Here is a 25,093-nt window from a genome sequence, read left to right on the forward strand (position 1 = left end):
CTTCCAACCCCTACAGTTCTGTAATACTTAAATGTTCCTGCAGACGCATATATATTGACCCCAAAGCAGAGAGAAACATTAACTACATGGTAGCATTTAAAGAGAAGTGATACTAGTTCCTTGCAGCAGAGTTGATCTTGGAATCCAACACTGCTTCCCAGGTAAACGTGTGAGTGCTCAAATCTGTTCGAATTTTCACTTCTTCCCAATATACCTTTGAACAACTCCCATGGCCTGAGAAAACCTTACTTCTGGCCTTATCCTTCACTCCTCCTTGCTGTCCCCAGTTTGTGTGCATAGGAACATTACATCTCTGTTGATGACTTCTAAGATTTGAGAGGCCTTGTATTACTTTAAAAGCCTCCAAAATTTGGAGTGCATGTGTTCCCAGATTCTAGCTTGCAGATGTTTCTACCTTGCTTTAGGGAATGAACCCAAGGATGAATTCATCGGGTCCAGGGAAGCCTTAAAGCAGCATTTTCCACTTCTCAAAGTTAATGCTCACCATTTCCTGCCTACACAATAACACTGCCACTTCACAAACACAAGAAAACTGTAATCAAATGAATTTACAGCAGCAGAGTTAAATTATCTACACTTGTATCCCAAGAAAGTCTTCAGTATTAAGTGAACAGCTGTGCAATGATATACCTACAGGGCAAGGGCCTTTTACAGTCCCTCATGGATTGCCCAGACTCAAACTAAAACCTTTCCTGAAGGTTGCAGGTATTGTCTCCAACTTCAGTTCAGCTGCAATGTTCTGCTAGCTGGTGCCACCCAAACAAGTCTCCATTCCTTCCTGCTGGAGAAACTATGGTAAACAAGAGAAGAGCCGTCAGCAGCATTTTTAGTCATGCTGTATGCACTGTTTAGAACAAGGCTGAGCTGTGGGCAAGGCAAGCTGCAGAAGCCCTCTCTACACAGAAGCTCCAACAAACTGAAGAGCGAATGCATTTCAAAGCAGCAGCTTATTCATTTATCCTCGATATACGTTCCTTAACGTTCCACACAGAGTCAAGAAGCCGAGACGTTCAGTTCCTCAGAAGCTTTATTTTCATTCAAGCTACAGAAATAAAGTACCACCTTTAAATTGGTCAAACTTTCTGCATATTTATATGGCTCAGGGTGAAATGCACTAAGATAACTACCCTGTACATAAGAAAGAAAAGGCTCAAACAAAACATAGCTCTAGTTCCAAAAATGCCAAACCTTAGATGTAAGGTTGGCTTCAACTCTTCAGTAACGTAACATTAATAGACAAAACATAAGGAAAAAAAGATTGCTCTAAACTACCTACTATAAGCAAAATCCAAGATTAGTTACAGAAAGTCATCCAAAGAAACCTTTTAGAAATAACAGTATTCTACTCTGAAAAATAGAAAAAATAGATGAGTCATTTTTGCTTTTATATGATATATTCACACACATACTTTCAAGTATCATTTCCATTATTATCATACATGGCTAAAAAAAAAAAGAAGTGAAAACCCCATAAGTAGACCATGCCAAAGAAGTCACAGTCTTTACCAAGGGGCAGGTTAGCAACAGCTGGAACTCCACACACTGTAGCACTGTAGTGACCAAAAAAGCAGGGACTGGACTCCGTAAATTTTTACCTTTAGTTTAAAACATTTTAGAAAAAAATGAAATGGGAAAAGTACAGGCAGTCATAAACCTCACCTACTCGTGATTAAGCTTGTCACAGGCTCAGCACTAGCAGTGGATAAGAAAACTGAGTTTACACACAATTGATACCAACAGACTGACTTCAGCTAGGTTGTTCTTACATTTAAGGCATCACACAAAAAGTGCTGGGAAACAAAACAATCATCATGTTGAGTCACAATTCACATTTAACTCTCTGGACATCAGAATCTGCTTTATTTCTAAACAGGAAGGCTTATGGGGCATCCCGTAGCCTTCTGGGAAAATGCCAGGCAGCCATAGGCATGAGCAGAAGCAGAAATGACAACGGAAAGGAATTACGTGGAAAGGAATTTAAGTGCTTGTTAAAGGCTTTGTTGCAGAGCTAGAGTCCTGCAAACAAGTTCTGGCAGAATACAAAACTTCCACAGATAAACGGCAGTGATACTGTTCAAGCAGCTACGCTGTAGAGATCAAAATGCAGTCTTCAAATTTCAGCAGCTTCTGGAGCTTTGAAATGGTAATGTGGAGGTTCAGCAGGTGCATTGGATAGCTAAGACTGGTTGTTCCACAGCTTGCTAATATTCTCTGCACTCCTGCTCACCTAGCTGGGATAGACTCTTGAAACAAAACGGTCAGGTATAAATTACTGCGATGTCACTTCCAGGGGAAGTGGAGAGTACAGCTGGAGGAGTAGAGAATACCAACAAGTCATCTAAGCAAAGTAAATTCCTGTCATACAACCTCAGTTCCCAGAAAAAGACGACGTCTTGCTGAATACGAGAAAGCACGCATTCTCCTTACGAACTTTGTGAGACCTAACTAAAACCTATTCACTGAAAACTGTGGAAACCACTGACTGTTCTCAAGAGGGCAATGGATTCATACAGAAAACACCAACAACTAAGAACCAGGCAGCCTGAAAGCTCTATGAGTTTCACCAGAAAGCTCAACCACATTGTTTAGTTCTCTCCAGTGCACAGACTAGTTTTAAAACCATCAGCTCCAGACTCAAATGCAAAACTTCTTGGAAACGAGGTTACATACACCAGAGATGATCCAAGTCACTTCACTAGGTCCAAACTGAATGTTCTTTGCTTTTATTAAGGGTCCCATAGAGTATTTTTCTCAGCCTTTCTGTAGGCCAAGATACCATTTTGTTAAGTAGAAGTTTTAAGCTCAGTTTAAGTTTTGCTAAAAAAAAAAAAATACTCCTCCAAATTTCCATAACTTGATCAACTCAGTAAAAATTAGTTGTCCTGAGCGAGAGACAGTCTGAAACAAGAAAGTGAAGCTACAAATGGACAAGAAAGGGCTAATGAAAAACACTGCCCATTCCAAGACTTACAAGAGACCCAGAAGCTGTTGATTCATACGTACTCATCTTTTATCCCTGCTTCCCTGGCTCTATCTTGGCACATTCATGCACCTCTTTGAACAGAATCACTTTTTTTTCTTTCCTTGCTTTGCTGGTTTTGTACCATATAAAAACACTTCAAAATTGACACTTCAGACATTTATTGTCTAGTCTTCTCAGGCTTACTGAAACACATTTAGGTAAGTGGTTAGCTGTTGTCAGTGTTTAATGACCGTAAATACTTTGTACAAAACTAGTTATTTAAACAAATCTAAGTGTCTACTGCCTCTTGTTCTACAAGGCAGTGGCTATTTTATTAACACATAGAATGGACAGCTCTCAGGTTTCTCCCATAGTATCCTGTAAGAATACAGATTACACCACCATAACAACATTATGCAGCACAAAACAATTGGCAAGTTTGAGAGAATGAGGTTCATGGTCACTTATTACTTTCTGGCAAGAAATCACAGGCATAGGTTAGATATTTGATAAAGTAAATATGTAATTTAATTTCCACTCGAGTCTCCTAGAAACACAGCAATTGATATTTCAGCAGTGAAAAGCTTCAAGTCAACTTATTGCAAATTTTCAAACTATGGTGCAAGTCAGTTGGCTTCTTAAGTAGGCTCAGAAATTTGAGACCACACTGAAAATACCATCAATCACCTTTCCAGGTGAGCAAACGCAGCTATCCTGAACAATATTCTATTCAGTCTTGTAGTGAAATTAAACAAAAACACTACATCCTTCTCACAAGAGCATTCATTTTAAACTTGAAGCTCTTCACAGATGGACAGTGCTACCTACATTTTTGAATTACGCTCACTTCAGTGAGCCTAGATTCAGTGCTCCCAAATGACATGTACCTAAACACTCTAAAGTTAGCTCTCAAGAAACTGATTCATCTTAACCTTTCCATGCATGCAAGTCTTACTTATTTAGGATAAATACTAGCTTATTAGGAAGTGTCAAAGCTATTATAAACTTTATTCATCTTGGGGGTTATGATACAGAACAGAAATGGTTTAAAGAAACTTAATTTGAGCTTATGTTAATTGAAAAGATGACTACTGAAGTAGCAAGTCTGAAAACAGGTAGAGATTACTATATTCTATGAATGGCCCTACGAAACAAACTCATCTTGCTCTACAATCCTGCTGAATAAGGGCAGGCAAACAGTTACACCAAAATCTATAGAAACCAGCATACAAACAGCCTAACGGTGCTCCCCACCTTCAACGCCCATCCTAGTTAATGACCAGTACTGAAGGCATAGTATCATTAGATGTCATGAGACACAGATACCTGCTATGTAAGTGTTTCTTTTTAGACAGAGATTAAGAAGCTAATGCAATGCCTTTCTGGTATTATCTAATGCACTACTTTCTTATAAAATGTGCAAGAAAGTGTTTAAGTCTACCTACGCATGTAGAAATACTTAAGAGGCAGACCAAAAAGCCTAATTCAACTAAAGCTTCATCACCAGTGAGTGACTAAACTTGCTTCAAGGAATTCAACTGAAGACCAACAACCAATACGCATCTGCCTTTAAGCTTAAAGAGCTATACAGTCCTGTTAAGATCCTAAAGGACTAAAAATTAAGAACACCACAACACTGATTTGCTGTATGCTCTACTTTTATACAGAAAAAGGTTCTAGTATCGTACTCAAAATGAGAACTGAACTCAGTGGCCTTCTCCAAAATTCTCCCCTAATCCTGCATGTCAAACTAACCTGCAGCTCCCACAGGAACGTTCAGACCAAAGTTTTGTTTCACAGGAAGACATGCAAAACAGACTGTCTAGTTCCTCATACATTTGTTTTGTGGCCATTTCTCTAGTGCTCTTGACTTTTATTTCACACAGCAATTACACATTTAGAGCAGAACCATTCACTTCAGTGCTTCTACTGTAACTGCCACCAGAAACCAGATGGCCTCTCAAGTACCTTCAGATTTCTTGGTATGCACCAAAGCCAAAAGAGAAACCGTGCAAACCACCATCAGTTAGACCAACCACTAAGAGAAAACAGTAGCCACATCAACATAACTTCACTTTCATTTAGGGTGCTATCTAATGGATTTAGTAAAAGTTTCAATAAACCATAGCTCCAGACTCATCTTTCTTGGAAGACACTACAAGAGAAGCCACAGCAGAGACTGCCTTGTCACAAGAAGTACAAATACTTGCTGTGCAGATGGAGAAATAAAAGGACAAATCTAGTTGTCTAAAAGACAATTCACTGTACACATTTTATTTACAGTTTTGTACACTGTCTTAATATGAATGGGACCGCTTTTCTACTTGAGCCATTTTAACCAAAGCAAAATAACCTAAGTAATACAAAGTGTTAAAATACAGCGTAAGATACAAAAACAGACATACTATTTCTAGTAAGGAATGTAAATTATGGTGTTACATTAAAAAAATCCACAAATATGATTAGGAAATCACACAAACAGATCACTGAATTTGACTGAAATGCATAAATTTGTATCAAAGCTTCGATGTTACAAAAAACAAAAAATTACCAAAGAATGCACAAAATTAATGTTTATTCCACCTTTGTCATATTCCCAAATTCTTCACCAATGTTACATGAGCAAAAACAACTGAAATCAATATATCACTAATGTTATCAAATAGGGAAAACAAATAAATTAATCTAGCAGCCATCAGCATAGGTTACAGCAAAGGTGATGCTGTATAAAAAAATTGCTAGAAAACTGTATGCACCATACTCTTTTCCAAACCAGCAAAATGTTACTGCATACAATGCAAATGTAAAACAGAGTAATTTCCTGCAGGTACAGAAATGCAACTTTTCTGAATACTGTGGATAAACAAATGTTTTTTGTAATAGTAATGTTTCTACCAAGCTATTACAGAGTGGGCCAGGAAAACATTTATGACTCAGGGGGGTGTACTAAAATTTTGATTGGTAATGGTTACTTCAGCCAAAACAGAAAAAAATGAACACAGAAGTACAAGACAAAGGCGAATTAGACTTTTCACAAATCTTAGCAACATTTAGATGGAAATCAAATTTAAATGTAGTCCACTCTGCTTTTGAAGAGGCTTTGGTTCAGCTCCCAAATCTCGATTGCTTGACGCAGTCTCCTATGAAAGAATACTCAGAAGGTGTCTTCTTAAACAACAAACCTATTTTTAGTGGTGGAGCCGCTCTTAGTAGCTGTGTCTGCATGGGACTGATAACCAATCACTATCTTTGGAGGAAGTCCTAATCTTTCCTTGTATACTCTCCTGGAGAAGAGAAACAGAAGAATAATTTAAGCAAAGCCCTTCAAAAGGAATCAGTAACAGGATAGCTGCATTTAAGATCTTCTGCTATTTCCATGCAAACAGTTGCCTAACTAACTGAATTCTCTTAGTTGTCTTACCAACTGAAATGGTTTAGAAAATTTCTCAGGTACAAGTGAGGGACTTTAAACATGAATTTTCTAGCTTGTTGCATCAAAAAAAAAAAATCTGTATAAAATTCTTGCCAAAAAATAATGCACGTAACTGTAAAACACTGATTCTACTGCATTCACATGAGTATCATCAACATCAAGCTGTATTCACACATACAGAAGCAAAGAACTATCAGGAAGCCATCAGCCACAGTTCCAGAACTGCAGAGATGGTAAAGTAGCTTACATCAAATGAAACAGCAATTTCCTGAAATACAGCCAGCTTACCACCACACTTGTGAGTTGAATTGACTCGCAGTTCTTTCTTTGAAAACTTACAGAAAGCAGGACCCCGTTGCCCCCAGTTCATTAAAGCACTGTCACAGACACCTAACAAACCAAAGCTTTAGGAAAATCTCAGCTCGGATGTTTTGACTTCAGAGATCAAGTCATCGTTATCCCCCCCCACACACACTATGCTGCTTAGTTAAGAGTATAGGATGTAAGCTAGTGGCTGTAGGTTGCAACCTCTGTGACTAAGCCACAGAACAAGCTTTCTCAGTGCTGATAAAATTATTTTAGCTTACCCTGATCATAATGGGACAGTTTTCAGGATTATAGCTTACTCCAGTTTTAACTAAAACCGGATATAAATAAAAGCTTGACATAGTGTATTTGCAGTTATGGCAACATGACAGTAGGTAGCTTACTCAAGCTTTTCTCAGTTTGCAAAGTCTCAGCTTTTACAGGTAGTTCTTCAATGGAGGCATCTTAGCCGTTAACAGCATATTAAAGCGTACTCAAATAACCTTACATCAAACCTAGCAGATATTTTCCATCAGCAGAAGATGTGTACCACAGTTGTTGAGACTTGAAAGGTGATTAACAGCAAACAAAAATCATACTGTAATTAAACAGTCTCTGTAAGTCTGACCTCGCCACATTCAGAGGTCCAAGTGCCTCACTTGGATGCTTAAGAGCCACCCTGAAAGCTGCCATGCCTGAAAGTTGAATTTTGGCTTAAGACCAATTTGATGAACTGGAAACAACCTCTGTAAACCACTGTAAATATTCAAGAGGCCTTCAGCGACTGAATGAAACACTTTGAAATATCAATATCACAGCAAAAAGAATCCATGAGTTTTAGCAATACTTGTTAAGGAGAATACATTTAGTCTGCTATTTAACAACATAGCTATTGTCTTTCATGAAAACAAAGACTAGAACACACCATTTCATGCATCAGATCCATGAAATCCAGAATTTGGTTAGTATGTAAACAGACAAAAAGAAAACCATCTGTAGTTTTGCAGTGCGTTACTACCCAGCTCTTATCAAAAGTGAGAATATGCTGGTGAGCTTCCATCTCCCATTTCTAAGCATCCTTTTCCCAAGAACAAGTTTAGAATGCTCTATTGTTAGTGACTAGCCAGCTTTACAAACTGGCATGCTGCAACAGAATTTACACTATTTACAAAAACTACTTACAATACCTCATTATGGAACTAAAAGCTCCTGCCAAGGTCTGTGTTGAACTCTTGATTATTTCTATACTATAGCAAATAGAGTACAGTAGTTCAATGAAGTTGCTGATGCGAGCCCATAGAAACTAAACAGTGAAGCAGACAACTTTACAGTGAGTTACTTGAACGTGGGATACAGCTCTGCTCAGATTACATTTGCCAAAAGCAAATTTTTAATTAACCAGCTTTAAATGCATTGTTACACTTCACGTTCATTTGAGAAACAAATCACATTACTTACCCTATATGCGTAACAGCATCCCTGTTTTCACATTCAGTTGTCCATATTGCTATTTTATCACCTTTAGTTCTAACATTAACAACAGCACCACATACATCATCGCTGTAGTCATCAAATGACTCCCCAATAAGGCACAGCAGCTACAAAATAAACATTAACAATTAAAGTAGCAGTTCAAAGTCAGAATTCTGCTCCACAGACAAAACACCAAGTGCACAAAGGACTTTGAGGAATATTATGTTTTACTGCTTATATCCACTAGCCATATAGCAACAGTATTCTGTTGTGTCTTATCAAAGTTCCAAATGTTACACGTGATTGTAAACTCAGTTGGCAGTAGCATCTTCCTCAAGTTTGTCTCTTCTGTTTTGACAGATGCAAGTTCTGACAGATGATCACTTATGCCTCCCTCTCAGTCCTCGATCCAAACAGGTGCAGGAATTAAAGGAATTTATTATTCTTTATGAAGTATACAGACAAATTTTAGTTAACGTTCATTAACTGGAAGGAACCTGTGAGAAACTATTTGAGCAATGCATCACCTAAGATCTGACTTCAATTCTGAAACGCATCAATTCAAAGGCAAACCAAGTACCACTTTTTCAGTTGCAATCTAATGAAGTATTGCCTATCAAACATTTCACTTAAGAAAATCCAGAGTTCCTAAGAACTATGAATTGGAAATCAGTATCCTCAACGGTTTGTAATGCATCAACACTAGCGTACCAATAATACAAGATTCTCTTCCCGGATTTCTAATGGCAAAGTTTGGAAATAACAAAGACGATAACTTGCCGTGAGGTTTCTAAGGAGTTATGTCACTAACTGAAAGTGATGCTTAAAATCTTCAACTTTCAACTTGTGCAACACAATGTTTAGATATTCAAAGCTGATAAGTTCTTGTAGTTACTGTTCTCCACACTGAAGTATTCATCTCTAAATGGACTTTTCTTTGCCACTTCACTAGCACGTTACATTTTAAACATACTGCTCATTACATTAATTTTCTGGAGTCACAACTTTTGAAAAATTTAACACTCTTGCAAAATATTAAACAAAGCAGGTCTTCCACTGCTCCTGAGAACTGCAAGGGCTGATTTCATCGATGAAATAAGAAGGATGGTGTGCTACCGAATAAATCAGGCATAGCTACACATACCAAAGATTACATCCAACAGCAGGGTACTCACATCCACCAAGTGGTGAAAGCCATAAAGATTAAAGGCTAAACCACATGAACGTTCAAAAACATTCATCAACAGCACGTAAGTAAGCAAAGACAGCTACAATACTCAATAAGCACCAGTCAAGCAAATTTCTCATGAATGCTACACAAGAGGAAAGTCTTCTCAAACTAAGTTCAATCTCCTGTTAAGAGATTGTTAAGATTGTTAAGAAAAGCTAGCTTGATCAGTTTAGTTTTGTGAAATTGCTTTGCATTATATTGCATATAATAGCTGCCCCTAAAAACCAGACCATATCTTTTAGACTACTTTATTAGTTCCTAGGCAGTACAACAGTATTCTTTTCCACAGCATATCTACTGCGACACACGGTATCTCTAAAAGTATACTTAATGTTTAAAAAAGTATATTCCAAAACAAGTAACAGCAATGGGAAAACACATTTTTTATAGTATATAGGAAGATTTTGCTATTCCTTCCTTATTCTAGTGTTAGGATAAGTATAGAAAGAAGAAAAAACAATTCTGAAACTTGTTTCAGCAAGACCAAAACCTGGGAACTATTCACCTGTAAGAGTATTTGTAAACAAATAATTACTTGTAAACTTGAGAGTCATATTCAAGACTAAGTATTACTCTGATAGTTGTACAAATATGTTGAGAACATCCTATGGGAAAAGTTTTGTATAACAAACAGCAATCATGAAAATTCTAAGAAAATATTCAATAGCATACGACTACATCAAGCATCATTTCAAAAGATCGTGGTTCAAATGCAGCTCGTCAACAAAACTCAGCCTGCATGGGAATAATATGTTAGCATGAAACTGTAAGTCCAGAGCAGCACACAGGAATAACAGAGCAGTTTAAGTATTAAACACAAGTTTCTTCAGCTGCAACTTTTAAGGCCAATATTACTTACTGTCTCTAGCCAGAAGCGATCAAGGTCACTTCGTCTCTGCTGTTTGGTTAGTGTAATTAGCCATCGGCCTCCTCGCTTGTTTTTCTCATCTTCCCACATGGGTTCAATCCCATCCTGAAAAGAACAGTCAGAAGTTATATCAGATTTGGTTTATACTTTCCCTTGGGTATAAGCAACAGACCAATGATAATTGAAACAGCACCCAGAAGTATAGTTTGGGATACATACTTGTCTGGAAATACCTCGGGGCCAACAATGAAGTTCCAAAACTTCTTAAGAAGCACACCTTTCCTAGTGGCTTTTTTTTGGTTGTTGTTTTTATTTTCGTTTTTTCTTTAAGTCATTGTTTCCACGAAAGATTCCCAGCCCAAGCTGAAGCCTTAGCTACGCAGTGTAACATAAAATACATTGCAAAGTCAAACATCCACTCTGCCCTCTCTGAAACCAGATAAAATTAGCAGCCACATTCTGGAGTCCTTATTTTAAGTCTTGGACTCAGCACAACACTGGCCAAGTACTCCATTTATGTGTGAAGATTACTTCACTAAACACCCTGGCAGTCTCTCTCTGACTTCCTGCAACATGGGGTGAGAATAAGAGAGTTCTAATCACTAGGGCCACAAAAAAAAAAAAAAAAGAAATCAGCAGACTATTTAGAAATAAGTTACAGTCTCATTCATGCATTACCAAAGGCCCTGTACCACATTAAATGACTCGGGATACGTTGAACCTGCAAACAAGTCAGCTGCCACTCTCGTATTTACCAGCCACGCTGAACTTCAGGAAGGAAGGTCAGTCATTAAAAAAGAGCAGGTAATTTTCTGGACTGAAAAATTCAGACAAGAAATGGCTATTAAGAGAGTTACACTATAGAATTTCAGCTGCAATCTAATTAAATGTTCAACCTACAGGATGGAACACTGCCAGTTCACTTTCTCAAATTTAACACCCTCAGTGGCAGCTGCAGAGCTCAAACTGCTTCATCACCTTTAAGAGGAACTCTTATGAGGTCACAATTGAAGGACAACAGCAAGAGATCACTCAAGTCCACAACAGCTGACAACTCTATACCTGTTCCATATAGATGGAAATTGAAGTTTCTGTTGATAACATGCAAACACTGAATGGATGCACATAGAGGCAAATTTAGGATTCAGACAAAAATACACGCATGATCTGTATTTTTTCCTAAGATTTGAAGGGATCAGTTTCTTAACATTTACCAGTAAAGTTTCTCACAACATAAATATTGTTACCTTCTCAAAAGCAAGCATAACTACCTCCTCACTGCCCAAAGCTGCTGGGATTTACAATTTGCATACAGCCTACTGAGGGGTCCCAGCCAGGGTCTGTTTCATAAGCAAAGGAGAAGCCAGGCATCAGTACTTACATGATTATTTATGTATCTGAATCCAGAAAGGAAGCTGTATGTTAGAAGCACTTCGTAGAGATTAGGAATTAATTGAGAGCTCCAAATCAGATGTCCACTCCAGACAAGAGGCAGGATTTCATGTATAATTTCTCCTTGGCATTTTCTATTAGCTAACCTGAATGCTCAATAACTGTCAGCCTTGTGTACAATTTTCTATTTCATGCCTAAGGAATATGGCACTTAACTGGCATCATAAAAATTAATTACAGGAGTGCTGTGCAGCTGGCTAGTAGTATTCATTCTAAATGCTGGAGCACTTTGCAATTCTCCATAGAACTCAACTATTTTTGCTAATTTTATGTGACAGTGACAGAACTGGAAAAATCTCTCTTCATAAAATTAAGACTTATTCATATAAACATCTAAAAGCTAGAATGAAAATATAACTACAGATCAAAGTGTTTTGTATTTAAAATGCTGCAGGAATTACTTCCATTTTCAGTATCGATAACCGTGATTTTCAGAGCACACATGTTTGGGACTCCCTAAAAATTAACACTTTTAGGACACCTCCAACTGTGCTCCTACATGTCTAAAATGAAACGTTTGGACACTGCCTTGCTTAGCTGGGAAATCATCGATCAACATCCACAACTGAAGAAAAAAGGGTAGCAAGCATACCTTAAACAGCGAGTAGTCACAACCAGGCATTAAATTACTAGAGAGCTGGATATGGTTGTATAAACTATTGGAGGGAAAAACAGCAGGATTAAAAACTAAACATTATTTTAAGGCACAAAACCTAAAGAATTTAGGACATGACTGAATAAAATACAAAAATTAAACAGCATTACAGTTATTCGGAAGCAACCCTGTTACCTAGTTTGCTTTTTTCCCAGGAGCACAAAAGCATTAGCTTTAAGTTCTAGCTTAAAGAAGCAGAATGGAAGCTGGTTTCATCAACACTTGTACCTCAGTATGGCCTCTTATATCACAGTATTTTCCAGAAATACCTTTCCTTCTTCTAAACCTAGTTCTAACAGTTAAAAAAAACCATAACTTATTGAACTTTCATGCAGCAAAGAAAGTTTTGTGCATGTGTATTCTTTCTCTCTATATATGCATGGAATAACAATCTATACTCCTATGGTTATTCTCTCTGCAAAGAGAGATTTTAAAAAGCATTAAAATAGATTTTATTCACTACAGTACTTTGTAGCTGAAGACTGTAGGCCTGATAATTCAAACTGAAATAAGAACTCAAAAGGCAAGAACAGATGACTGGAAGAATACAAAATACAGCCAGAATTAAATTCACAACTACAGAAACAGGTGCTTTCCTTTCCTGCACTGCTAAGGTGAGACTTCAGAAAACAGCATGCATCTAACACTAAATTGTAGCCCAAGACCAAGTAACAGTTTTGTTTTTAGTACAGGACCATGCCTAATTACTGCGACTTATTTTATACTTTGACTGGAGATATCTGACACTTTTTCTCCACAGTCTTCATTATGTAGCTCAAAAACTTACCCATCACCAACTATACTGATAAGCTTCAAACCATTTATCACACATTCCACTGGGGATACAAAAACTGGTTTCAAGAACAGAATCCTACTCCCCTCCCTCCAATGACTGCACTGACAAATATTAGCTTAAAATCTTAACGCGTTTCTTCTCTGGTGGTGCTACTTTCACTGATGAGTTTTATTTATTACTCCATGCTTAAGAGACAATACAGATCTGAAAGAAGACATGCACCAGAAACCCTAAGAACCATAATGCTCAAAGTAGCACATAGTACCTACGATCAAGTATATAATGCTTTTTTTCCCATTCTCAGTCTCATGCAGCTTGCACAGAACATTCCCTGACCCACATCTCATTATTTTGGAAGGTGAAATCTTCCAGAAAGCAAAGGGAATTTAACTGGAGCATTTGAAAAACACGAGTCTCTCCTCAAAAGGGTTTCTTCCTCTGTTTTCGTAGACTTATAACTTGAAATGAATTTTCTTCTGAAACACCTACCATTCTGTCAAGGATGCTTCTAATTTTCATCAGCCTTCCAAATAGTATGCTTCAGATACAGGCATTCTTGCATATAAGCCAGCTAACTAAGAATGTAACAAACTAGCAAAATTTGGAACTAAAAGACAATCAGATCCTCTGAGAGTTTACAGATTCACGTCAGTACTGCACAAATGCCATTTTCTAAACGAATGCTACGTATATACGACCGTAAGCACTGCTAACAGCAAAAATACGTGCATTTAAAGTATGAAGAAGTTCTCCAATTATACCTAATTCAAAGGTCACGTTCTAGCACATTCTGAAGAATGGAGTAGACCTGGCCTTCAATTTTATAAGTATTTCCAAAGAGTTGTGGTTAATGAAGAACTTTATGCCTTCTGATTTTGGCATAAACTTAGCTAACACATATCAACACTGCACAGACTGAAACATGTTCACTTACGCCCAAAAATCTTCAACAGTATCAAACTTTGAGATCAGACGGAGGTTTGCTTGCCAAGTTTTGCTCTTGTCATTTTTAAAAAACCAGAGCGCCCATCTAAAGGAGAAGAGAATACAGAATAATAGCATCTAGAATTAAAGTACATTAAAAATAAAATTCAGTACTGATTATATACCAAGTAATTGCAAGCCTTGAGAGATTATTAGCATGGAAAGCAGTTTTCATTAGCAGGCAACATGAAAAACTAATTTCTAAAATCTAGCTCTGCAATATGCACCTTAGAGTTAGAACAGTCATGCAAGACTTGATTATTTCATTGAGGTAATTATTTCAAATGTGTTTGGGTCATTTCTAAGAGTAAATATCTAAGCCTCAGATGCTTCCCCTTTTTGCCATTGGCAAACTGCAAAGTCCTCCCACCAGTAACAATCATGGTTTGAAGCACCATCAATTAGTCCAATTAGCAATTCAGCTGCCTTTTCCATAACTTCTCTGTAAAAGTCAAAAGCTAATTCCAGCATTCTAAGGTTACATATATGAATGCCTCCCTAGCATTCACACACCAGGAGAGCAGATGTAAATAAGTCACTTGAACTCACTGTTTATAAAACTACCAGCTTAAACTTCACTTCAGGTTTTTAAATCTGTATATGTGAGTACTTACTTAAATTCTTCACCCTATTTTCTTCCACATCTCAACTGAGTACAAGTTCAACATAATGTAAAAAAAATAAATATCTTTATACTCAAAGACATTCCTTAAGAATCAGAAGAATATTGTCTAAAATGCTGGAAGGGAATACCTCAGGAGGCATTTAACAGAACAGGCCTATTGCTCATTTTGATCACTTCAGGAGTATTGAGCTGACTCAAGGTAGCACTAGAGAAGATTTATCTTCCCACAGTACTCCTGAAATCACTTCGTATCCATTTGCTGAGCCTTTCTGACTATTTCTAACCTATTTTCTAGAAAAAGCCCCATACCCACTCATAGGAAAGCATCAGCAAGAATTTAAGCAAAGTGTTCACAGGAAAAGGGACAGAAGTGGACAGAAGAGAATGAGGGGAAAAGATGAAACGTGCCATATAGTTCTCCTTGTCTGCTCAAAAAAGAAGAAGTTAAGAGGCCAGCCACACTGCAATATGTTCTCTTTAGGGCAGCACTTAACAGCAACTTCTCAGCAGCTCCTTAGCTGAGGAAATGAGCACCCAGTTGCTCTATTTGAGGTATATGTATTTTCCTGCAGTCACTTTGCACATTTAAACAAATTTAACCTGTAAGCTTAAAATTTCTGCAGGAAGTCAGTCCAAGTGCTGGTTTATCAAGAAATTTTACACTCGAGAAGCCCTTACTGTCTCTGCAGCACAGTCAGAAAGCCATAGTAGCTTACTAAATTAAGTAGCACCCATTTCTGAATGCTAAACAGAGAATTTAGATAGGAGGGCTTGGATTTTTCAATGCCTCTTTTTTATTTCCAAGTGTGACTCCATGTTTTTCTTGATAAAAATGAAAATTCAGGTGCCCTACGGCTTTTTCTCTTGATGAGACATTAATACAAGCATATGCATTAGCTCTTCACAGTGTTTCTTCTGCTGTGTTTCCTACAGGTGATGACATTATTACTGTAGACACCAGCCATTCCAGTTATTTCAAGTCTAATAAGCAGTTTGGCTAAATAAGGCAGCTTTACTACTTTCAGCTCCACATCACGGCTTCATACTACTCACCTGTTCTGTAGTGGATGCTTAATATACTGTTCAGGGCTGGCAACCTCCTGAGTAGGCGCTGGCTCGGTTTTCTCCTCTTCTGAAGGTTGAGGGTTGGGATTGGTTTCCTGTTTGAAGAAAGGATTTATTAATAAGTTCCTTCTCAGTTTTTACTGATGTACTTTAGCTCTCTCAAGTAACTTTAAGACCGCAGAAACTTAGAATTCCTGTAACTCAAATTGGACTGGGAGGGCAGGGTGTCAAATCACATCACAGAAGCACAATTTGTATTCCTTTATCTTTCAGCACCTGAACAGGCCCCACAATACCAGCTGCAGGAGCTCACACTGAGCTGTTCATTGACTTGCTGTCTGTCATTTCTTCCCAGCTCTGTTCACTGAACTTAGTTGTTTGTATTCAACTAAGATGCGGCTGAGTTATTTCAGAAACAAACAGTACAGTACATTATCTAGAATAGGAACCTCTATATTAATTCCCAGAACATATATACCTTCAGAATGAAAATATGATGATTTTTGGATAAGACAAGGCATCACTGCAAACAGGTACAAAATCCTTGCTTAGTTAGAAAAATGTGCTATTCCAAGTCTGAGACACACCCAGAACCCCTCAATATACAGTCGCTACTACATAGCAACTATATATTACAGGCGGGGGAAACTAAGCTGGTAAGTAGGTATCTTTATTTGCAACATCACTGCTAACAAAGTTTCAGGCACCAAGCAACATAATTTAAACATGTATCAGTTCTCAAACATCAAACTTAAATGTAATTTCACATGATTTACCACAGGTTTGACCAAATCTTTGGCCTGTCCCCTTCATCCCCCGCCCCCCCCCCCTCCCCCCCCAATCTCTACAGTGTTAGAGATATCAAATATTTTAACCCAAAAGAGAAATAACACTGCCTTTGCACGAAACTTCCCCATCAAGCTTGTCATTTGAGAAACCACTGTGCCAGGTTTGCAATTCTAATGGCATACCTTCAGAGCTGGAATACAAAGCTTTATTGTGAGCCCAAATGCTCTCCCCAGTTACCACCATCTCTCCCTGATCTGCAATTGATGCTAGAATATTGCAATAAGGCAAGAAACGAGCAATAAAGCTCATTTCCTCCAGTAAATCCAGAAAAGGCATTTCAGGACTATAAACAAATACGAACTACAGCAAGCCCAAAGACCTTAGTCATTCCTCAACACAGCAAAGCACAAGTTGCACTTAAATTGAGCTTAATTTTTGTGGTCTTAAAAGAATAAAGTAACGTAGGAGTGGAATAAGTAAATCAGTGGATTGAGTCAGTCATCTAATAAAGGGAGCAATTCCCAAGTTACTCAGTTTATCATGACCAGAGCTGCTGAAAAGCGAGATGGATTTGAAGTGATAACAAGCAGCACTTAACCTTCACAAGACCAGCTGACAAACTCTTCTGGCAACATCCAGAGACCTGGCTTAACACAGACTTTCATTATCAATTAAGTATAGCAATATAGTTAACTTCAGAGAAACTACACCTTCACGCCTGGGGAAAAGAAAAAAAAAAGAAGAAAAAAAAAAGCTTATTTTATCAGTCTAGCAAAGACATGAGTTCAAAAGCAAAACATAATTTATACCACATTTAAGAAGGCTTTCATACACTCCCGTGCTCAGACTGGGATAAGGCGGCCTCACGGGCAGCGACACTTATAGCACTGCTTTGATTTACACCCTGCGAGGGGTAGGTTGTACAATCTCCCACCTCTTTTAAGAGAACAAATACTTTCTGAAGAGTTCCTAAAAAGATCCATCACTACTTAACACTGCCTCTGTGGGCTTGCCAATCTGTCCCATCTCTTCCAGTGAAATACTGTCACTAAACAGTCCTTCAAGAAATAAATAGAACACCAATGAGCATTTCAAATCTTATCTAGAGTAAGATTTCCAGTGTTAGGCCCATCTATTTTTAAACTGATGGGATTAGATCCACACCCTTCCCTTTAATCATACACAGGAGTCCCAAAGAAGAAATTAAGAAGGTCAGTGCACAAAAGCTACCAAATACACCAAAGCAGTATTTCAGCAGCTCCCCTGAGTTTCAGCTTGCAGTATACTACATGAAATCAAGGCATACACAGAACGGCCTGCCAAAGACTTAATTTGAAGGGTTCCAGAAATATTACATGTGCAAATAAAAAAAAAAAAAATAGGAAAGATCAGTATTTGGGAAGTAAACTAAGTGCAAGGGTTAGCACTAATACTTGCTTTACATTCACATTACTCTACAGTTGTAAATCAATTGTACGTAGTAGATGTCAAGTGCTGAAGACTTTTATATTCAACAGCATTTTGTCAAATACAGAGTACTTTCCAAACTCATTCATATTGCTCAGCAAAGAGCTTTCAACATACAAAGAGCTGACCCTAGCATCTCCCAGGTCACTCTTTCTAAAACATAACAATCCCAAGTGGAAGAATTAATACAAAACCAAGCACATGCAGGACTACCATATAGATGCAATTTCTTGTTTCTAATGGAAGACAACACCAGAAAGGCTTAAGATAGCACCTGCAGACAATGCAAAAACACAATGAGCCTCAATACCTCCATATATACCAATGGTCACCCTTGACAGGGTAACCACATGAAAGTCCATTTTGGAACAAATGGAGACATCTGACTCCGCAGAAATGTTTTTAAGTCACCATAATAATAAGTCTCTTAAGATGTTTTGAAAGCTGTGTAACTTCAATGAAACTCAGACTACCCATCCTTTCAAGCTGTTGCCCAAAGCAGCACATGACAACTCACTTCTAAGACTTGGCCATGGTCCCAGCTCAGGACCACATAGCTCCTCCTGAGCACGAGCCCAGCCTGAGGAGGATTCCATCAAGGATAGCACAACTGCACACATCAGAATAAACTTGGAAACAGGTGTAAAGTTGGAAGCGGAGCTTTGTATCACAGAACGTTTCTGCTTAATCTCAGGCAGAAGCTTAAAGCAGCTCATATGCACTACCTTTTATTTCCCAGCGCTATCCATCAAAATAAGAAGCACTTTCATTTTTAGTTAGTTAACCATACAGGCTCCTTTTCTTTTCATCTCATTTATCTCACCATTCCAACCAAACAGAAGTGTTTGTACAGCAAAGTATTTCCCATTAATCAAACACAAAGCACGCCAATTCAGTAACCGCCAGAATCCCTTTCTTGTGCTCAACCTCTTTCCAGCTACTGAAATCCTACAGCAAACCACAAGCACGCACCCAACACCACCTTTACATGATGCTGTAAATACAGCACAAACTAAAGTTATGTTTCATGCATTTTACCAGTTCACACCTTGAAGTCCTGCAATTGCTGCACTATTAACTTAAAGCCAGTCTGCCTCCACCCACAGTTTCTGGGCTTCTAGACTTACATTCATTTACAGTATTTTACTATTGCTCATAACTAATTCCTTCTTTAACCTAAAATTGACATTGCGTCTACTATTACCATCACCGGGTTTGTTGCTTTTAAAACAGATGTAATGAAAGATGGTAGCATTACCAGCCAGACTGGAAAGCTTCAAATGGCCAATCCTACTACTCAAACACAACAGCACGTAATTAGGAGTGACATTCACTACCCACATGCTTCTTGATGTAGGAATCAGCTTGCAGAAGTCTGTGAAACATTCACCTACTCAGCACTTAGTGACTGTGCCTATCTGCACGTTACCTGCATTCTGACACTTGCAGACTTAATTGGTGTTATTCATTCCTTCTCCATAGCACATAATGACCAGTGCACGAAAGGAAGGTGTGCATGTTGCTGGGACAGGAAATGGGTGCTGCTCACTGCAAGAACTGCATAGTCAGGTTATTTAAAAGAAGCAACCCGCTTGACTAGGTTCCACCCAGTGTTCGCAGATACCGCCCAGACCACATCCATGATTTAATAATCTACAAAAGTTGTTTAGGAAGTCCAGTTAAAAGAATGACATGTACGTTCCAGAAGGAAGCAACCTCACACCACTATGCATTCTTGGTGCAACTTCACAGAATTCAGCTTGCAGAAGAAGCTTGTGCAGTTTCTTTGAATTAAACCAAACTAAGATACATCTGAGTGGTTCCACCTCTTCACTTCAGGTTTCCAAAAGAAGAAAAATGTGTGCTCCAGTTAGCAGATGTCTAGGGCAAAAGCATGTCAGTTATCTCCTGGTGCTACTTGTAGATACCTGTACTGCACCACAGTTAAGACAACTATTCACACAGTACAAAAATCAAGAGTTATTTATCTCAAATACTCTAGACAAAAAAGGATTTAAGCCCACCCACAAGCAAATCCTATGTGCTGAGAGAAAACAGAAAACATGTTTGGCACTGTACAGATCAGCAGGACTGATGCCCAACTCAGGAATGACTACACAGAGGTAAAGATCGCATGGAGTATATGTACTACTAATTGGAAGAAAGGTACCACTAGCACCTACTGCAAATCCAGCAACGAAAAATGGCTTTCCAGACACCAGAACAAAAAAAGCTTAGGTATGACATATCAAGGCCTAACAAGGAACAACTACCCTGACAGCATACGTTGTAACTTAGAGCACCACAGACTTCCAGAAGGTATTCACCATTAGAAAGCAAACATGGCTCTTGATTTTAAGTGAGTGATACCCCAACAAATCAGGAGAGAAATGCAACATGAGTACAGGAGGGATAGGAACAAGAGACTGAGTAAGTACTGCCACATCTCACACCAGTCTGTGCTCTACTGCTGCCCACGCTACTGGAACGTGAAACCTACAAGTGGGAAAAGATGACTAGCAACACTTTGCACTACATCTAAGATACACAAAAAACCCCTCCCCAAAAATTGCTGAAAACAGCTCCGATAACTCAAGGAATAAAAAGTTACCGTGTAACATCTCTCATTTCCATAATCAACAATTCTACATAACAGACAAAAAGCACCCAAATGACTCTAAGTATATAGAGACATTCTTGCAACCAAGGCTGGAATTGCACATTGTTGGCTGAAAAGCTAAGATACTCAGTTTTCAGTAATTCATTTTAAAATGTAGTAGCATAGGGATGCTCAGGGGGGTCGTTCCTCAACCACAGAAACCAGACTGATATGCCCAATTAAAGCACATAACATACACAAGCTAATGGAACAAACAGCACTAGACGCAAGAAAAATGGAGTGCTGATTAAGAGATTATTTACTTCAACAACTGTTTTACACATTTAGAAAAACTTTAACAGTCAAAATTTTACTTCCTTACATCCACTACATACTAATGAAGGGCAAGTGTCATTTTCAGGCAGTTAACAAAACATTACATAGCACATAAATCTACTGGCAACACTTGTAATACCTTCACATTCTGAACAATGTAGAAAAATATTACAGTGTAGGATTTAAGAAATTTCCCTTTCACACTTCACACTGTCTTCTAGTACCGCTCATTTGATTCCCTGCCCTGTCCACTCAAAGCTCACACTGATCTTTACAGAGCTACCAAAGGGTCACGCTTCATCATCAAAACTTCCTATGTACCTCTAGACCTGCAAGTTGAATCAGCAGAAGCAACATAACACAGACTCATACTATTTTTAATGCGTTAGCTCAAAATAAGTTTGAAATTCAATATGCTCTATGAAGCACATCTGTTCTTAAATTGCTTTCAGAAAGATGTTTATCTCAGTTACATGATGCCCAACACATTCCCTCTCTTAAAATAATATAGGAGGCTTTGTATTGCCAGAAATGTAATTTACAGTGAGGAGGTCAATTCATGCTACAAGCTCTCAATTATTCAACAGCACACAAGATACATTTATGTTGACTGTACCACACTTGAGCACTGTACCGATTTCAACCAGAGAGGGACAAGGCTATAGCTGAAATGCCTAGTAATAGGAGTAAACCTAAAGCTGAACCTGGCCTGCACTGAACTTACATGCCACCTTTCTGTCACTAATACCTCTCAGCACCTCTTGTATTTGAAGAGGTATTTTGAACTCCCCAGAACTTCAAGACCCTATACCACTATGTTTATAACCCCTTAGAAGTAATACCATTTCATTTAAAGGAAGATCAGCTCAGTTTTGAGTCCTACCTATTGACTATTTTGCCTAACAAGTGTTTCTCAAGTTATATGACTTGAATATACTCTTGAAATGTGATGTTAGATATCTAAGAACCACATTTGATCAAGTGCAAAAGTAGCTGTCAGAAAGAAAAACAAAGAATCATGACGTTTGTTTCCAATCTGAGCAATAAGGGATCAACTGCTCCCACATAAATTACTTCCACACAATTTATCCCACTAACATGTTAGTTTCTCCATGGCTACATTTTAATTTAAAGTCACCTTTGGTAAACTACTGTTCACTAAAGCATTACTATTGGTCTCACTGTTGACTTTGTGGACTTCTGCACAGTGTCATCTGATCACAGTAATCCTCAGAGGCTATAGATGAACCAACTAATAGGACACTTCTGCATATTCAGACAAATTAATCTAGAACAGTCTTAGAAGAGCAACCATCTGGGACAGCACAAAAAAAAAATAACAATAGATACTACTATTCAATTTTGCAAACGATCACATTTTCTCTGCAGTGGAAGTATAAGCCACTGTACAACAGACTTATACAGAGTAATCTTGCTTTTCTTAGCAGCTGGACACTCTGCAGTACTCAATATTCCTAAATAGTTTCAGTAAGTTTTTTCCAGTCCCTTAATAAGATATAAAACGATTCTAGAACTTGTACGTTACTGAGAATGTGGAGCAGGACCCTGCTAAACCTCAGACAAGATTCTGAAGGTCTACAGGAACAGAAGCTCCATATGATCACATGATAATCAAATTCCTCACATCCCCATAGAATTAATTTGTTCAGTGGAACATTACGCAGTATTTATGCAACACTAAGCATCTAAGATCTCTGTCACTACATAGGTTTGACTCCATGCTTAGGTAGAAATGTGAGCCACCTAGAAGAATAATAAACAAAAGCTTAACTATTAAAAAACATTTAGAAATAAACAAGCATAGCTGATAGCTATTTCCTGAAGACAAGCATATCTCACTGCAGGCAGACCCTTCAGCAGCAATGCCATTTGAACAGTTCTAAGCGTTGCTCCATCCTCCGCTCTCACTGGGTCAGCACAACTGCTTATCACTGCACGACAAACTGAATCTGGGGAACCAACCTCACTGGGAAATGGTGTGACAAAAGCCATTGTTTCTATCTGGCTCAATAAGGCCCCAGATCTAGTTCAGTATGCAGACACACACTTGTGCAAAATTGACAGCAGCTCAGAGATGGTCATGCTCGCACCAGCATCACAGCTAAGGGAGTTACTGAGCTGTGCTCTTTGCATAGCTCCCATTCCCAGCGGCCATCAATATGACATCAATATGACACATTGTTTATCCCAACACCTACCAAGCTCAGCAACCATTACAAAGCAGTGAGCTGACACAAAGCTCTCACCTCTGGAAACGCAGCTACAGCTCAGAAAGATCGGGTATGGGACAGCAAACCCAATACCTAACACTGCAGCTGATGACCGCGGGCAGAGTACTGCAGCTTGCTGCCCCAACAACTGCTGCTCTGCCTTCCCAGAACTGCCAGGCAATTCACAGACACTGACCAACCCCATCACTCCTTGCTAATAAAGGCAGTTTTTTCGTTCATAGAAGAAAATTGCAAGAGAGACAACATCCTCTACAAAAGGTTATAGGGCCACCTGCCTCACAAACTACAACTAATCTTTATTTTAAAACAGCGAAGTGATTATTGGATATAAACGCCCAGTGCCACAAAGGAGGCACGGGCTCCCCACGGTCGGTAAGCAGCAGCCACAAAGAGCCCTTCCTTCAGCCTCTGGTCCTCGCCCCATCGCCAGGCGGTCACGCACAGCCCACGGGAGCAGAGCGATAGCGGGCCTCGGCCAGCTCCAGCTGCTCCAGTTCTTCGGGGAAACGCAGGCAGGAACAGCGCTTGTAAGAGCGCAGCACCACAAGCACACGTAGGAAAAAAGAATGACGTTTTTAGTTATCACGAAGTGCCCAGAAAGCTTCCATCGGCGTGCGGGCTTCGAGACGGAAAGGCGCCGTCCGCGGGACGGACGGACGGGCCGCCCTCTCTGCCGCTCCCCCCGGCCGCTCGGACCCGTTAGTGCCGCCGTTAGCGGCGGCCCGCGCCGGCCCGGCAACATGGCCACCCCCGCGCGCCACACGCGGCGCCACCCGCCTCCTCCTCTTCCCCGTCCAGCCGCCGCCGCCGTCCACCTACCGGCGGCCCCCGCCCGCCCCAAGCCCGGCACAAAGGGCGCCGCCGCGGTCCGCGGCCCCGCCACCTCCCGCGCCGCGTTCCCCTCCCCCCGGCGCCGTGCGTGCGTGCGTGCGCCCCGCGCCGGCCCCGCCGCCCTGCCCGCCCCCGGCCCGGCACCGCGCGGCCCGGCCGGCCCCGCCGAGGAACGGCGGCGGAAGGAATAGGGGCAGCGAGTGGAAAGGAGGGGGCGGCGGGGTGCGAGGCAGCGGCGTGCGGCGAGCGGGAAAGAGGCACTCACCGGTTCCACGGTCGCCATCTTAGCTCGGTCTGGCCGCACCAGCGCCGCGGGGAGGGGAAGGGGCGGGTGGGGGAAAAAAAAAAAAAAAAAAAAAAAAAAAAAACCAAAAAAAAAAAACGGCTACAAACCCGGTTGGCCGCGCGGCGGTCACGTGGGCCCGGCGGCCGTTTGGGAAGGGGGAGGGCGGGCGCCGGCTCCGGCCGTCGGGCGCCGGGCGCGGCGAGGTGGCTGCTGGGAACTGTAGTCTGCGGCGCGGGGCAGGCTGGGAGCGCGCGGGCACGCGGCGCCGCTCCGCCGCTCCGCCATGCGGGGAGGCCGCGCGGAGCCCTCTGGCGGCCGGTGGCTCCGCGCAGGGAGCGGCGCTGGGAAGCCGGGCGTGCCCGCCGCCTTAATCCCGGAACGGTGAGAGCAGGGGTAGATCCAGCCTACGAAGGGCCCGCGGGTTGTGCTAACGGGATGCAGAGGTCGTAGAGCTCATTGTAGGTCTGCGGGAGCGGCAAAGGGAGAAGCGTTCTCCACACCGAGATTTAGGCAGACCTTAGTCTGGTGCTGAATCTTTAGAGGTTACGAGTAAACAAACCTGAGGCCCCTGGGTTTGTTCCGCCTAGAGCAGAGTAGGCTGAGGAGAGGCCTCATGGCAGCCTACAGCTCCTCACAAGGAGCGGAGGGAATGGTGCTGAGCT

At 40.2% G+C, this 25,093-nt stretch overlaps 1 protein-coding gene across 1 annotated transcript; it reads right to left on the reverse strand.

The window, feature by feature from the left end:
* Window positions 1–1,030: 1,030 nt before the first annotated feature.
* EIF4E (eukaryotic translation initiation factor 4E) lies at window positions 1,031–24,472 on the reverse strand. Its single transcript, XM_048941256.1, has 7 exons — window positions 24,411–24,472; window positions 15,860–15,966; window positions 14,132–14,227; window positions 12,339–12,402; window positions 10,286–10,399; window positions 8,181–8,320; window positions 1,031–6,267 (listed from the first exon to the last, which is right to left on the reverse strand). The coding sequence occupies exons 1-7, from the start codon at window positions 24,426–24,428 to the stop codon at window positions 6,153–6,155; spliced, it is 654 nt and encodes a 217-aa protein (XP_048797213.1). The 5' UTR covers window positions 24,429–24,472; the 3' UTR covers window positions 1,031–6,152.
* Window positions 24,473–25,093: the final 621 nt, after the last annotated feature.

Source organism: Lagopus muta, chromosome 4 (assembly GCF_023343835.1).
Source record: "Lagopus muta isolate bLagMut1 chromosome 4, bLagMut1 primary, whole genome shotgun sequence".
Classification (NCBI taxonomy): domain Eukaryota; kingdom Metazoa; phylum Chordata; class Aves; order Galliformes; family Phasianidae; genus Lagopus; species Lagopus muta.